This window comes from Balaenoptera physalus, assembly GCF_965194825.1.
Source record: "Balaenoptera physalus genome assembly, chromosome: 13".
NCBI classification, from domain to species: domain Eukaryota; kingdom Metazoa; phylum Chordata; class Mammalia; order Artiodactyla; family Balaenopteridae; genus Balaenoptera; species Balaenoptera physalus.
This window is the reverse complement of record NC_138892.1, coordinates 61,939,126-61,954,677: the sequence shown is the minus strand read 5'-3', so window position 1 is coordinate 61,954,677 and position 15,552 is coordinate 61,939,126. Positions and strand designations below refer to the sequence as shown.

The following is a 15,552-nucleotide window of genomic DNA, read 5'->3' as shown; positions in this document are numbered from 1 at the left end:
CCTCCTTTCCTTCAGCGGACCCAGGAGAGGAGCCTCCTGTACAGACCTTAGCCAAATCTTTTAACTTCGTGAACCTCAGCTTCCACAGCTATAAAATGGACATTTAGGCAGTTCCCTGGTGGTCTAGCCGTTAGGATTCAGCGCTTTCACTGCTGTGGTCCAGGTTCAGCCCCTAGTAGGGAAACTGAGATGCCGCAAGCCACGGGTTGCGGACAAAAAAAAAAAAAAAGGACACTTAGGTGCTTTGTGACCACCTAGAGGGGTGGGATAGGGAGGGTGGGAGGGAGACGCAAGAGGGAAGAGATATGGGGATATATGTATATGTATAGCTGATTCACTTTGTTATAAAGCAGAAACTAACACACCATTGTAAAGCAATTATACTCCAATAAAGATGTTAAAAAAAAAAAAAAGGACATTTAAGTTAGAAGTGTCTTGACTCTATGGGGACATACTGTTCCCTCATGCCCCTTTCCAGTCTACTCCTCAGCCAAAGGCAACTACTTTCTGATTTCTACCCTCATATATTAGTTTTGCTTCTTCTACAACTTCACAGGAATAGAGCTCTACAGTATGTGCTCCTGTAGGGATGTAGTCTTGCTTTGCTGAATATAGTTCTTAAGATTATTCCATGTTTTGGATGTATCAATTGTTTGTACTTTCTTCCTGCTCAGCAGTATTCCATTTATGAATATACCACAATTTGTTTATCCATTTACCTGTTGATGGACATTTGAATTGGGGTTGCTATGAATAAGGCTGCTCTGAAGATTCACGTACAAATCATTTTGTGGGTAAATTTTTTCATTTCTTTTGAGTAAATGCCAAGAAACAGAATAGCTGGATCAAAGAGGTGACACATGCTTGACTTTATAAAAAGGTGCAAAACTTTTTTGCAATGTGGTTATATCGTTTTACATTGCCACCAGCAGTGTATGAGAATTCTAGTTGGGCACAGGACTTCTCACCAATGTTTGATTTTGCTAGTCCATTTTTATTTTGGTCATTCTAGTGGAGTGTAATTATAATTTACATTTCTCTGATAATCAATGGCATTGAACACTTTTCCATGCGTTTATTGACTGCTCGTGTATCTTCCTTTATGAACAATCTATTTAAGTCTTCTGCCCATTTAATTTTTTAAATTTTATTTTATTTATTTATTTTTGGCTGCATTGGGTCTTCGTTGTTGCGCACAGGCTTTCTCTCATTGTGGTGAGCGGGGCTACTCTTCGTTGCGGTGCACGGGCTTCTCATTGCAGTGGCTTCTCTTGTTGCGGAGCACGTGCTCTAGGCACGTGGGCTTCAGTAGTTGTGGCTTGCAGGCTCTAGAGCACAGGCTCAGTAATTGTGGCACACGGGCTTAGTTGCTCCGTGGCATGTGGGATCTTCCTGGAGCAGGGCTCGAACCCGTGTCCCCTGCATTGGCAGGCGGATTCTTAACCGCTGTGCCACCAGGGAAGCCCAATCGCCATAAACATTTAACAGTATAATATTTTGCCAGGTTTGTTGCTCACTGCTTGTTCTTTCTCCTTTTCATCTTCCTCTATCTTGACTTCTCTGTTCTCTAACCAAAATTTTCTTGAGTAGTTTCCTCAGGTGAGATATGGGATTGATATACTCTCTGAATCCTTTATATCTCCATATATCTTTCTTTTGCGCTAACAGGTGAATGCTTCCTCAGCTGGGTATGAGATTCCGGGGTAGCCATCCTTTTCTCTCAGTATTCCTACTGTTAACTTCCAGTGTTGCAGATGAAAAGTGCTGTGTCAATCTGATTCTTTTCGCTTTGTAAATAACTTGCTTTTTCTCTCTAGACACTTGAAAATATCTTTCTTTAATCTTGGGATTCAGGAGTTCCATGCTTAGATGTATGTCTTCTCTTTTTGTATCTTCCTATGCCCTTTCAGTCTGCAAGCTCAGAACTTTCTTCAGGTCCGCAAAATATTCTATTTTTAAAGTATAGCCTCTCCTCCATTTATGCCTTTTCTTTCTTTTGGAACTGAAATATTTGAATGTTAGGATTACTGGGTCTCTTCTCCAAATCTCATATTTTCCTCATTATTTCCATCTCTTCATATTATTTGCTCTGTGCTTTGAAATATTTTTCCACTTCTTCTTCCAAGCCACTAATTTGAGTCCTGCCAGTGACCAGACTTCTTTCTTTCAGTAAATAGGCTGATTTTTTGTTGTTGTTGAAAATAATGTTTTTTTGGTTCCAGAAGGTATTTTTGGGGTACAGTACTTGAATCTCTTTAGCTGCTCCTAATATTTTCTTAAGTTGTCACATACCTCTTCAGTGGTTCCTGTGCTGTCCCATAGGCAGGAACACCAGCTATAATGACCTCATCCCTGTAGGGCCAAGGCCCTCTGAGTCATGTTCTTCCAGTATCCCTACAGTCCTGACCTCTGCTCAGGGGCTCTCCAGAGCTGGTCTCCAGGCTCCTGTGTGGTGAGAATGAGGCAGCTCCTCACCTGTCTCCACACCAGGCCTTCCCCATACTAATGCCAAGTCCAAGCCTTCACTTCTATACCCTGATGCCACTGGTCCCAGCTGCAATATGGCTAAGAAGAAGCACATGTTTGGAGATGGAAGTAAAAAATCCCCTTAGAACAGTGGTTCTCAAATTTGAGCATGCATTAGAATCATCTCCAGGGCTTGTGAATATGGATGGTTGAACCCCACCCCAGGAGTTTCTGATTCATGAGGTCTGGGGTAGGGCCTGAGAATTACTAACCAGTTCCCAGAGAATGCTGTTGCTGCTGATCCGGGAACCACGCTCTGAGAACCACTGCGTTAGAATACACCAAACCAAGCCCTCCTCCTTCATCTTCTTCAAAATTTTACCTTTTTTTCTCCGGTAAGGAAATTAATCCAATAGCAGGGAGATATTATCTCCTTATTTTATGTTGGGTTCTTCAATTTGTTCATGATACGGAGGCCTGTACACAGCTGGTCTCCATCCAGACCCCCTCCTCCACCAAAACTCTCACAGGCCCTTCAAGACCCTGACTCCCAGTCTGAGAAGGGCGCCCAGGTAAGGATGCCTTGAAGCTGGGCTGAAGTGGAATAGAGGTGTCAGGGGAAAGGCGTCCTGAGCCTGTGCAAAGGAGGACCCCTTTCCCCTGGCGGCACCCTTGTTTTACTCTTGTACCCAGAGGGCAGCATCGGAGCTGCCCGGCACTCCCTCCACGACCCCCTGGGGTCAGTGGGGACTCAGGGTGGAAGCGCCTGGAGTGGGGACGAACGTGGGAGGCAATGAGGGCTCTCTGGCCACCCTCCTGCCCAGTGGGGCTCTGCTCCCGGGCTAGGGCTAGGAACCCCGTCTTCCTGTCTGGAGTCTCCTTGCCCTGCCCCACCTGTGTCCCCAAACTCTGTGCCCACTCCCTTGCTTCAATCACACTCTCTTTACCCCTTTGATTCGGTCCTCTGTTTTCTCCAAATTTCCCTGCCTGTCCAGGAACCCCCGTATAACACCCACTCCACTCTTCTGTGGTCCCCTAATTTGCGCTGGCCCAGTGGTCTATGAGCTCCATAACACCTTCACGTCAAAGGCCAGTCTCTCTCACCATCTCAAACACTTAGTCCGTTTGATGAGTTCTGGGCACCACCCTGTCCTTTTCCCTATCAAATTTCTCCCATTGGCATCCAGATATGCTCCTCTACTACAATCATCTCTTCACCCCACATTCTCATCAAGCTGTCTCACTTCTCAGCTTTCTGTCATAGCCAAACTTCTGGAAAGAGTTGTCTGAGCTCCCTCTTGCTGGCTTCTCACACCCATGGGGTTGTTTACTCCAGTTCCCGTCCCTTACTGCCATTTCCTCTGCACCAAACGTATCCGCTCTAATACATGACAAACCTATACATATTCTTGAAATATACGGTGTTGTACTGCACCTTTTTAATTTATATAAAGTAATTTATGCCATAATTCTCATCCCATTTCATCCATCGTTTTAAAAGATGTACAACGGTGTTACAGGTAAAGTTAGTTAATTTCTGCTGATAGTTCATTCCATCATATGCATGCACCACATTTTATATATGTCTTTTGGACATTTAATAGTGGATATTTAGCATGGGCTTGAGGAGACAGGGGTTCTCTGTGGGATTTCCTAGGAACTTGTTCTTAAGACATATTTAATTTCACTAAGAACAGCCAGATGTTCTCCAAAATAGCTAGACTTAGAGCCATTTACATGTTCACCATCATTCCATGAGGTTTCCTCCATTTTAAAAGCAGGAGGTATCTAACTTAACTTTGCATATAAATAGCCAGTTGTTCCACCACCATTTGTTGAAAAGACTGTACTTTCTCCACTGAATTGCCTTTGCAACTTGGTTAAAAACCAATTCATCATATATGTATGGACCTATTTATGGACTCTCATTTCTGTTCCATTTATCTATAATTATGCTAATACCACACTGTTTTTTTTTTTTAAAGGAAGTGGGAAGGAGAAAGGATTTTTTTTAATTAATTAATTTATTTATTTATTTATTTATATTTGGCTGCATTGGGTCTTCATTGCTGCACGTGGGCTTTCTCTGGTTGCGGTGCGTGGGCTTCTCATTGCGGTGGCTTCTCTTATTGCGGAGCACAGGCTCTAGGCGCAGGGGCTTCAGTAGTTGTGGCACACGCGCTCAGTAGTTGTGGCACATGGGCTTAGTTGCTCCGAGGCATATGGGATCTTCCCGGACCAGGGATCGAACCCGTGTCCCCTGCATTGGCAGGTGGATTCTTAACCACTGCGCCATCAGGGAAGTCCCACTCTGTCTTGATTACTGCTTTTTATTAAGTCTTGAAATCAGGTAGTATAAGTCTTCCTATTTTTTCTTTTTCAAAGTTGGTTTTGGCTATTCTAGATCACTTGCGTTTCCACATGAATTTTAGAATCAACTGTTAATTTCTACAAAAATCATACTGGGATTTTGATTGAGATTACATTGACTTTCTAGATCAGTTTGGGGAGAACTGACATCTCAGCAATATTGTGTCTTTCAATCCATAAGCATGGTATACCTCTCCATTTAAGTCTCGTTTAATTTCTCTTAGCAATGTTTCTAGTTTTCAGTGTATAGAATTTGCACATCGTTCGTCAGAGTTGTCCCTAAACATTTCATTTTCTGATGATATTGTAAATGATATTGTCTTTTAATTTCAACTTCCAATAGTTTGTTGCTAGTATATAGAAATACAACTGGTTTCTGCATTTTATATCTTGTGTCTTATAACCTTGCTAAACTAGTCCTAGTAACATTTTTGTAGCTTCATCAGAATGTTCTAAACAGATGATTATATCACCTGCAAATAAAGACAATTTTACTTTTTCCTTTTCAATCATTATTTCTTTTATTTATTTTTCTTGCCTTATTGCCTGGGTAGAACCTCTAGTACAACTTTAAATAGAATGAGTGAGTGTGGACATCTTTGCCTTGTTCCTGATTTAGAGGGAAAGATGTGTATAGATACATATATACATATATATGAGCTACTTTATCAGCTTTATTCAAATATAATTCACATACCATTCAATGTATCCACATTAAAAGGGTGCAAGTTAATAGTTTTAGTACATTCACAGATTTGTGCAACCATCTCCAGAATTCATTAATTTCAGTACATTTTCATCACTGTCTCAAAAAATCTTGTACCCATTCCCCCAATCCCTCCAGCTTTGGGCAGCTGTTTTCTAAAGTGACTGCACCAGGGCTTCCCTGGTGGCACAGTGGTTGAGAATCCGCCTGCCAATGCAGGGGACATGGGTTCGAGCCCTGCTCCAGAAAGATCCCACATGCCACGGAGCAACTAAGCCCCTGCGCCACAACTACTGAGCCTGCGCTCTAGAGCCCGCGAGCCACAACTACTGAGCCCACGTGCCGCAACTACTGAAGCCCATGCACCTAGATCCTGTGCTCCACAACAAGAGAAGCCACCGCAATGAGAAGCCCACACACCGCAACGAAGAATAGCCCCCGTTCGCCGCAGCTAGAGAAAGACCACGTGCAGCAATGAAGACCCAATGCAGCCAAAAAAAAAAAAAAATTATAAAAAAATAAAAAATAAAAAAAATAAAGTGACTGCACCAGGTTACAACCCCACCAGAAGTGTATGAGGTTCCAATTCCTCCATACCCTCACCAACACTTGCTATTTCTCTTTTTAATTATAGCCATCTTATTGGGTATGAAGTGGTATCTTGTTGTGGTTTTTATTTGCATTTCCCTGATAATTAATGATGTTGAGCATTTTGTCAGTTGCTTACTGGCCATTTATATATCTTCTCTGGAGAAATGTCTATTCAGATCCCTTGCCCATTTTTTAACTGGGTTATTTGTCTTTTATTACTGAGTTGCAAGAGTTCTTCATCTACTCTAGATATGTCTCTTATCAGATATATGATTTGCAAATATCTTCTTCCATTCTTTAGGTTTTCTTTCACCTCCTTGATGCACAAACTTTAAAGCACAAAAGTTTTAAATTTTGATGAGATTCAATTTATCTATTTTTTTCTTTGGTTGCTTGTGCTTTGGTGTCATTCATAAGAAGGCTTTGCCTGACCCAACCTCACAAAGATTTACTCCTCTATTTTGTTCCAAGAGTTTTATAGTTTTAGCTCTTACATTTAGTTCCATGATCAATTATGAGTTAATTTTTGTGTATAATGTGACAAAGGGGTTCGACTTTGCATGAGGCTATCCAGTTGTCCCAGCATCATTTGTTGAAAAGACTATTCTTTCCTCTAATGAATTGTCTTGGCATCCTTGTTGAAAATCAATTAAGTGGAAATGTGAGCGTTTACTTCTGGATTCTCAATCTATTCCGTTGACCTGCATGTGTATCCTGTAAACCACATTGTCTTGATTACTATAGCTTTGTAGTAATCAAAGCTTCCATTGTAATCAAAGTTCCATTCAGGACACGGTACTCTCTCAGCATTGATGTGTGACAGTATGTAGCAGAAGGGAACAGCACCACAACACCTCCAGTTGACAGTAAAAACATTTAAACCTCTGAGCCAACTTTAAAATGTATGTGATTATAAGAAAAAACTAAAAATACCATGCTACAAACTAAGGAAATGTGCAAGCTCATTATGCTGGCACCAGAGAATTTGCTAAAAATGAACTTCAGGAATTTTTCAAAACTAGGCCATCAGACTACTGGATTCCTCTAACATGTGGAAACTGGATCTCAAGAGCCAAAAAAGTATCAGTCTAGAAAAGAAAGAACAGAATTATTGCATTTGGGGTATAAAATTAAAGAGATGCTGGCTTGTACAAACAAAAGATATTCCTCTTTTTTTTTTTTAAGATTTAGTTATTTAATTTATTTATTTTTGGCTGCGTTGGGTCTTCGTTGCTGCACACGGGCTTTCTCTAGTTGCGGTGAGCGGGGGCTAGTCTTCGTTGTGGTGCGCGGGCTTCTCATTGCGGTGGCTTCTCTTGTTGTGGAGCATGGACTCTAGGCACGTGAGCTTCAGTAGTTGCGGCACGTGGGCTCAGTAGTTGTGGCTCGCAGGCTCTAGAGCGCAGGCTCATTAGTTGTGGCGCACAGGCTTAGTTGCTCCGTGGCATGTGGGATCTTCCTGGACCAGGGCTCGAACCTGTGTCCCCTGCATTGGCAGGCATATTCTTAACCACTGGACCACCAGGGAAGTCCCAGATATTCCTCTTTAGAATAAAATACATCTTCTGCTTAAGAGACAGACACTTTTGTGACCTTGTCAAGAACCTGAGCTTTGCCCAGCCTCAGCTGCCTTATTTGTAAAATATGGCTTTAAAAAATCTACCTAAAGGCCAAGGTTGTACAGATGAGTACCTGTTCTGTCCTTTTAATTGCAAGACCAAAAATTCTATGAAACTTGGAATGCTAATGCTAAACCAGGGTCTGCAAGAGCATTGCCATCTTCATACAGTACCCAATCTGCAAGGTTCTCCACTTAACATTAAAAAAAACTCTCTGAAAAAAGAGATGAATCAACTAAGCATCCCAACTCTGTACCTCACCCCCCACCTACCATCCTAGTTTATCAACCCGTTCTCTCTGCTGCCCCTGTGCTAGCTCTCAGGGGAACCGCATTTCCCCCTTTAGAACTCTGGCTTTTTGTTTCCCTTAGCACAGTTATGATGGCTTAGGAGATCCAAAAGGATGTTAGTTTAAACTTTTAAATTACGTGAAGTTTAAATTTTTAAATTACGTGAATAAGGAATTCCCTGGTGGCACAGTGGTTAAGGATCCACCTGCCAATGCAGGGGACACGGGTTCGATCCCTGGTCTGGGAAGATCCCACATGCCGCAGAGCAACTACGCCCGTGCGCCACAACTACTGAGCCTGCCCTCTAGAGCCCGTGAGCCACAACTACTGAGCCCACGTCCCACAACTACTGAAGCCCGCACTCTTAGAGCCTGTGCTCCACAACAAGAGAAGCCACCACAATGAGAAGCTTGTGCACTGCAACGAAGAGTAGGCCCCCTCGCCGCAACTAGAGAAAAGCCCACGTGCAGCACCAAAGACCCGACGCAGCCAAAAATAAATAAATAAATAAATAAAGTACATGAATATATCCAGTACCAATGAACATACCTGGTGCCTAGATTGTGGTTTCTAAATGCCGTTCTCCACTAAAAGGAATCAGGGCTCCTAGCTGATTGCAAGACTGGGCAGAGAAGGGACAAGATTTTTGCTGTGCTAGGAGGAAAGGCAGTGTTTTAAAAAAAAAACAAAAAGTCATGTTTAAAGGACATGGGAGCCAGATTAAAGCAGCTCTCTATGGTCAAAACTGGGACAATCTGAGCATTAAAAATAAGTAAGGTTAGAAATGGATTATAAGTTACTTAATAAAACAAGGGTCTGGGACTTCCCTGGTGGTCCAGTGGTTAAGACTCCGCGCTCCCAATGCAGGGGGCCTGGGTTTGATCCCTGGTTGGGGAACTAAGATCCCACATACCGCAACTATGCCCGTGCGCCGCAACTAGAGAAGCCCACGCACCCCAATGAAGACCCACTGCAGCCAAAAATGAAGGGTCCATATTGAAAAAAATATATGACTAAATGAATAAGGAGAAAGGAGGGCTCTTCTTTATAGTCAAATGCCAAACTATAAAAGTGTAGGGAATGTTGGAGTTAGAAAACCACCATTTGGCAATCATTATGATAAAAGTTGGTTTGGCAAGCATCGTGAGTGGATACTAAGTCTAGATGGGGAAAATATGAAGAGGAACAGGATATCTGCAAAATCTCAAAATGTCTCCTCACAGATTATCAGCTGCAAAGGGCACAATAGTAACCATGCCTTGCAGAAGCCAGACACCACCTTGACCACTTTTGACTTTGATCAAAGTTACATCACCAGTAAGGAGCAGATGGACATCGTGGCCCTCGTGATGTGCTTCTCTGAAAAGGACACACGTGACAAGTCATATTGCAGCTTAGAATGCTAACCTGCATCCAGTCGTGAGGAAGCATCAGGAAAAAACAAACGGATGAACATTCTATAATATAACTGGCTTGTATTCTTTTAAAATGTCAATGTTAATGATACAGAAAGGCTGGAAACAACATGATCCTGGACTGGGATCTTGTACTGGAAGGGGGAAATGCCATAAAGAGCATTGTTGGGACAATCAACAACTTTGGAATATAGACTTTATTTTATCTATCTATCTATTTATTTATTTATTTAGGCTGTGCCGAGTCTTAGTTGCAGCATGAGGGCTCTTTGTTGTGGCACGGGCTTCTCTCTAGTTGTGGTATGTGGATTTTCTCTCTCTAGTTGTGGCGTGCAGGCTCCAGAGGGCATGGGCTCTGTAGTTTGTGGCATGCGGGCCCTCTCGTTGAGGCGTGGGAGCTCAGTAGTTGTGGTGCACGGGCTGCCCTGCGGCATGTGGGATCTTAGTTCCCCGACCAGGGATCGAACCCGCGTCCCTTGCATTGGAAGGCGGATTCATTACCACTGGACCAACAGGGAAGTCCCTGGAATATGGACTTTAGATGAAAGTATGGTGTCAGTGTTAAATTTCCTGAATTCGATCATCATATCATGGTTAAAATAATATTCTTGTCCTTGGGAAATATGCACTAGAGTATTAAGAAATAAAGAGGCATATTGTTTATAACCAACTCTCAAACGGTTCTGAAAAAAATAAGTTATAGTACATACATAATGATAAAGAAAATTTGTCAAAATGTGAAAATTGATAAATTCAGGTAAAGAGTATATAGACGTTCTTGCAACTTTTCTCTAAGTTTCAAATTATTTCAAAATAAAAAGATTTTTTAAAGGTATATAAAGAGGAGAAATAGCCAGCTTAGGACCTAGGGCGCATAAGAACAGTTCCAAGTGTCCAAATTCTGACTTTACTGTAGTTTGCACCCTTCCATCCACTCTCCTAAAAAGACTCTTACCCCAACCTTGCCATATCCAAGGTGCCCCACCCAGCTTTTAGCTTCCCAGCCCTTGGCCTACCACCCTGTGAAGTCACTATTTTCCTTCCCCAGTCATGGGGAGGCTAGCCTCTTGAATACTTTGACCCCTTTAAACAAAAGAAAAAACCCACTCAAACATTGTAATTCACCCAGGTGTTCCCAACGACCTTGTTTTCTGTTTGATGGTAATACGATTTCTCCAGGCCAAGGGCAAGATGGGTGACCAAACCTGTGAATGCCTTCATTCTTCCCGCAAGCAACAGATCCACAGCATACGGTTAATAAAATGGCCCTGATACCCACACACTATGAATTATGTACACCTGCCAACAGAAGCAGACTAGACCCATGGTTAAGAGCCAGAGGAAGATGGTCTGAATTTGGCTTTGACCCACCACTTAAAAGATGTGTGACTGAGAGCAAGTCAACTAGTACCTGGAGCTCATTAACCATTCACTTAACATTACCCACCTTGTAAGTACCAGACTCCACTTTCGGAAGCAATGATACAAAATCTCTGCTCCCAGAGCTTACATTCTAGCTGAGTGAGACCAGGGGAGGCAGGTGTAGGGGAAGTAAGTAAGTAAGTTAAGTAAGTAAGTAAGTAAGTAAATAAATAAATAAATAAAATATAGTGTATGCCAGATGCTTATACATGCCATGGAGAAAAACAAGGCAGATTTAACAACAGAGGGTGAAAATGTAATTTTAGATCAACAATTCAAGGAAGGCTTCAATAAGTCGGTGACATCTGAACAAAAATCTAAAGGCAATGAGGGAGCGAATCATGTAGATGGGTGAACACCCAGGCCAAAGGGGCAGCAGGTGCAAAGGGCCTACAGCAGGGACAGGCCTCAGTTGAGGGATGATTGCTTAATCTTAGGTGGGCTCTTGGAAGGCAAGAAAAGGAATTACGCACAGCAGGAGCTCAGTAAATGTTGATGGGAGAGAAGAAGGAAGAGAGAGACTACCATATTGTATCCAGATATTTTAAGATTGAATTTTGGGAATGCAGGAAAAGAAGAATCCGTTTCATAAAGCTGGAGAAAAATAGATGATTCACTGATTTTATGTCCTGTCTTTCTAGCCTTCTCTTTTTTTTTAATTAATTTATTTATTTAGTTTCGGCTGCGTTGGGTCTTCATTGCTGCGCACAGACTTTGTCTAGTTGCGGCAAGTGGGGACTACTCTTCGTTGTGGTGCACGGGCTTCTCATTGTGGTGGCTTCTCTTGTGGAGCACGGGATCTAGGTGTGTGGGATTCAGTAGTTGTGGCGCGTGGGCTCAGTAGTTGTGGCGCACGGGCTTAGCTGCTCTGTGGCATGTGGGATCTTCCCGGACCAGGGATCGAACCCTTGTCTCCTGCATTGGCAGGCGGATTCTTAACCACTGCACCACCAGGGAAGTCCTCTAGCCTTCTCTTAAACATACTTCAGAGATGGAGATGATTCAAGGAATTTGAAGATTTTCATTTTTGTTTTGCTTTCTGGCTTTGCTTTGAGCTGAAAAATAAGGACTTTTTTAGTTTGCTTTTACTATGTTTAAGACATTTTTCAGATAAATAGAACTCTTTAAGATTAGGGCTTGGAGCTCAAATTATTAGTACTCTTAAAACAAATTTATTATTTGGAAGAAATTAGAGACCATTTATTGCAAGAATAACAAGTTTATAGGGAAATTATTAGTAATTTATGAATAGAAAATCTTTTTTCCCCCAAATGGTCAAGAGAATTGGGTTTGAGATTTGGATGTTCTTTTGCTATGGTTTGTACGGTCTGTATTTGCTTCTTCAAATAACTTTGGATGACTTTTACATGACCACGTTATTGTTTTCATAAATGGTATTTTTAGGAATTGGAAATAACAGAAAGTTCTGGTAGACTTGCCACTTGTCCTAAATAACTTGTGTAGCTAAATGCCTCTTTCCCAAAAAGTGACTGAGAAGCAACATCAGGCCAGGATTTTAAGTGTTAAATGGATGTTTTTATGTAAGACAGTAGCAATAACAGAAGACATAACAGTGGTTGGTTCCGTTGCTGGGCTTTTTTTTTTTTCAAGTTGGTTTCTGTTGTTTAAATTACAGAGGGAACATTCTTACTTTTTTGGTGTGTGTGAAGATTTTTCAAGAGTGATAAGTGGACAAGGTTCTAGTCTCAAGATACAACCAGTGCCCATTTTGTTTTCAGTGTCATTAAAGTATAATTAACTTTATTTAAAAAATTAATTAATTTATTTATTTGGCTGCACCAGGTCTCAGTTGCGGCAGGCGGGCTCCGTAGTTGCGGCTCACCAGCTCTGTAGTTGTGGCAATGTGGGCTCCTTAGTCGTGGCATGTGAACTCTTAGTTGCAGCACGCATGTGGGATCTAGTTCCCAGGCCTGGGACCGAACCTGGGCCCCCTGCATTGGGAGCACGGAGTCTTATCCACTGCACCACCAGGGAAGTCCCAAAGTACAATTAATTTTAGAGTAACTCCGCTTTTGGTCTTTCCCCTCCCACTCAAGATTTTTGGGAAAATTTTTTCCTATTTTTAGCCTCTCTTATACCTTTACTTTTTTGCAAATTTGCGTTCTCCAATATTTTGTTGAAAGATAACAAACTTCACAATATACCAAAATAATACAGCTGAAAATTTAACTTTATTATTTTCCTATTTAAAAGTAATAGAGGGGGGCTTCCCTGGTGGCGCAGTGGTTAAGAGTCCGCCTGCCAATGCAGGGGACACGGGTTCGAGCCCTGGTCCGGGAATATCCCACATGCCGTGGAGCAACTAAGCCCGTGCGCCACGATTACTGAGCCTGTGATCTACAGCCCACGAGCCACAACTACTGAGTCCGTGTGCCACAACTACTGAAGCCCGCGCGCCTAGAGCCCATGCTCCACAACAAGAGAAGCCACCACAATGAGGAGCCCAAGCACCGCGACAAAGAGGGGCCCCCGCTCCCTGCAACTAGAGAAAGCCCACGCACAGCAACGAAGACCCAATGCAGCCAAAAAAAATAAGTTTATAAAAAAAAAAGCAACAGATACTCCTTATATCATAAAAGGGGAGCACAAAAGGTATAAAGAAGTTAATTTTCAAATTGCCTATAATCCCATCCCAGAGAAAACTATTAACATTTTGGCATATTTCCTCTCATCAGTCTTTTCCTATGTATTTTTGAATGCAGCTCAGATATTACCATATATAAAGTCTTATATCCAGCTTTTTCAACATTATATTAAAATTATTTTTCTCTTATCTATAAAAATCCTCTTTGTAAACATAATTTTAATGGCAGAGTAATATTCCATCATATGGATATACTATCATTTATTTAAACATTCTCTTAATATCAAATACTTAAAGGAGAGTTAGTGGGTCAAAGCACATAAAAATTAAGACGGCTTTGTTTCCTGGAGAGGTTGTTCTTGAGAACACGGGGAGGGGATACAGGGAGACGGTAAGGGTTGGGGGAGGGGTCCAGGCCAGCAGTGAGAAGGAGCGGCTCAGAGGTCCTGGCCCAGACGTTCCAGTTCATTCAGCAGGAAGTCCATATCTGCCCGCGTCAGCACAGGGTTGGCCACGACCATGCGGAAGAAGTTGCCCCGGGTACCGTGGGGCTGGTAGCCAATCATCATGGAGCCCTTCCTCACCATGCGCTCCTTGAGGACTGGGGCCACCTGTGGGAGGAGTGGAGCGACCTTCCAGCTGCAGCCTGGGGTCAGGTGAGGGGGTGGGCGCCCCGATTTGCACCTCCCTCCACCCAGACACCTTCCAGAGACAGCAACTCACGGCTCGGATCCTGACGTGACCCCAGTTTACCCTTGCCACCATATCCAGCCCACTGGACCTTCTCTACCTCCTGCATTCTTTCACATCTCACCATTCTCCACGTTACCACATGGGCCATTTTCTGCTAAAACCTGACTTTTCACTGAATCTCAACACTGCTTTTTCAGTCTAACTTCAAGCCTTCATCATCCTCGACACCTTCTTCTCCCCGCTCTGAATTCCTATAACATTTTTGATCTGTACCCTGTGATCTAATACAGTGGTCCCCAAACCTTTTGGCACCAGGGACCGGTTTCGTGGAAGACAATTTTTCCACGGACCGGTGGAGGGGGGTGGTTTGGGATGATTCAAGGGCATTACATTTATTGTGCACTTTATTTCTATTATCATTACATTGTAATATATAATGAAATAATTATACAACTCACCATAATGCAGAATCAGTGGGAGCCCTGAGCTTGTTTTCACTTGCCATTCACTGATAGGGTTTTGATATGAGTCTGCAAGCATTGATTTATTATGGTCTCTGCACAGTCAAACCTCTCTGCTAATGATAATCTGTATTAGCAGCCGCTCTCCAGCCCTCGCATCACCACCTCAGCTCTACCTCAGATCATCAGGCACTAGATTCTCATAAGGAGCGTGCAACCTAGATCCCTCGCATGCACAGTTCACGGTTGGGTTTGCACTCCTATGAGAATCTAATGCCGCCGCTGATCTGACAGGAGGCGGAGCTCAGGTGGTAATGTGAGCGATGGGGAGAGGCTGTAAATACAGATGAAGCTTCACTCGCTCGCCCATTGCTCACCTCTGGCTGTGCGGCCCGGTTCCTGACAGGCCATAGACCGGTACTGGTCCGTGGCCCGGGGGTTGGGGACCCCTGATCTAATATGTAATTTCCAAGACTGCCTTGAACACACTGGTTTCAAATAGGTAACGCTTGTTTTCTGAAATAACTCCTTAAGGGTAAGAACATTCTCGTCCTTTCATATCATCTGCAGCACCTAGTACCGATCTATCCTTAGCGACCAGGACATACCTCCTGGCCTGACAGGGTTGTTCTGTCCCCAGCATTAGTGAGCAAAACTTCCAAGATCTTTCTGCCTCACATCTCTGTCCTGAGCCTGAGCTCCCAGCAGAATGCCCCACACCATGGATCTATGTACTGTACACTGGTGAATTCTCTTGTAATGCCCCTCTCCGTCTTCTTCTTACTTTCCAGAAACATACCTTATCTCCCATTCCCAGGCTCACAGAAATGAGGACAAGTGGGTGTCATCTTCCCATTCATGGTCCCCACCTCGGGAGCAAGAGACTAGCCAAGGGAACTGCCATGCCACTCACA

The 15,552-nt window shown here is 43.0% G+C and overlaps 1 protein-coding gene across 4 annotated transcripts in view; it reads right to left on the bottom strand.

Annotated features, from left to right (window-relative positions):
- Positions 1–332: 332 nt before the first annotated feature.
- The window catches only part of CSAD (cysteine sulfinic acid decarboxylase), a 38,752-nt gene continuing 23,532 nt past the window's right edge, over positions 333–15,552 (bottom strand). For all 4 annotated transcript variants that reach the window (XM_082422306.1, XM_082422307.1, XM_082422309.1 and 1 more), the window contains exon 15: positions 333–14,095. In XM_082422306.1, the coding sequence (XP_082278432.1) occupies positions 13,922–14,095 (174 nt within the window). In that variant the 3' untranslated portion in view covers positions 333–13,921. The remainder of the gene's footprint in view (positions 14,096–15,552) is intronic.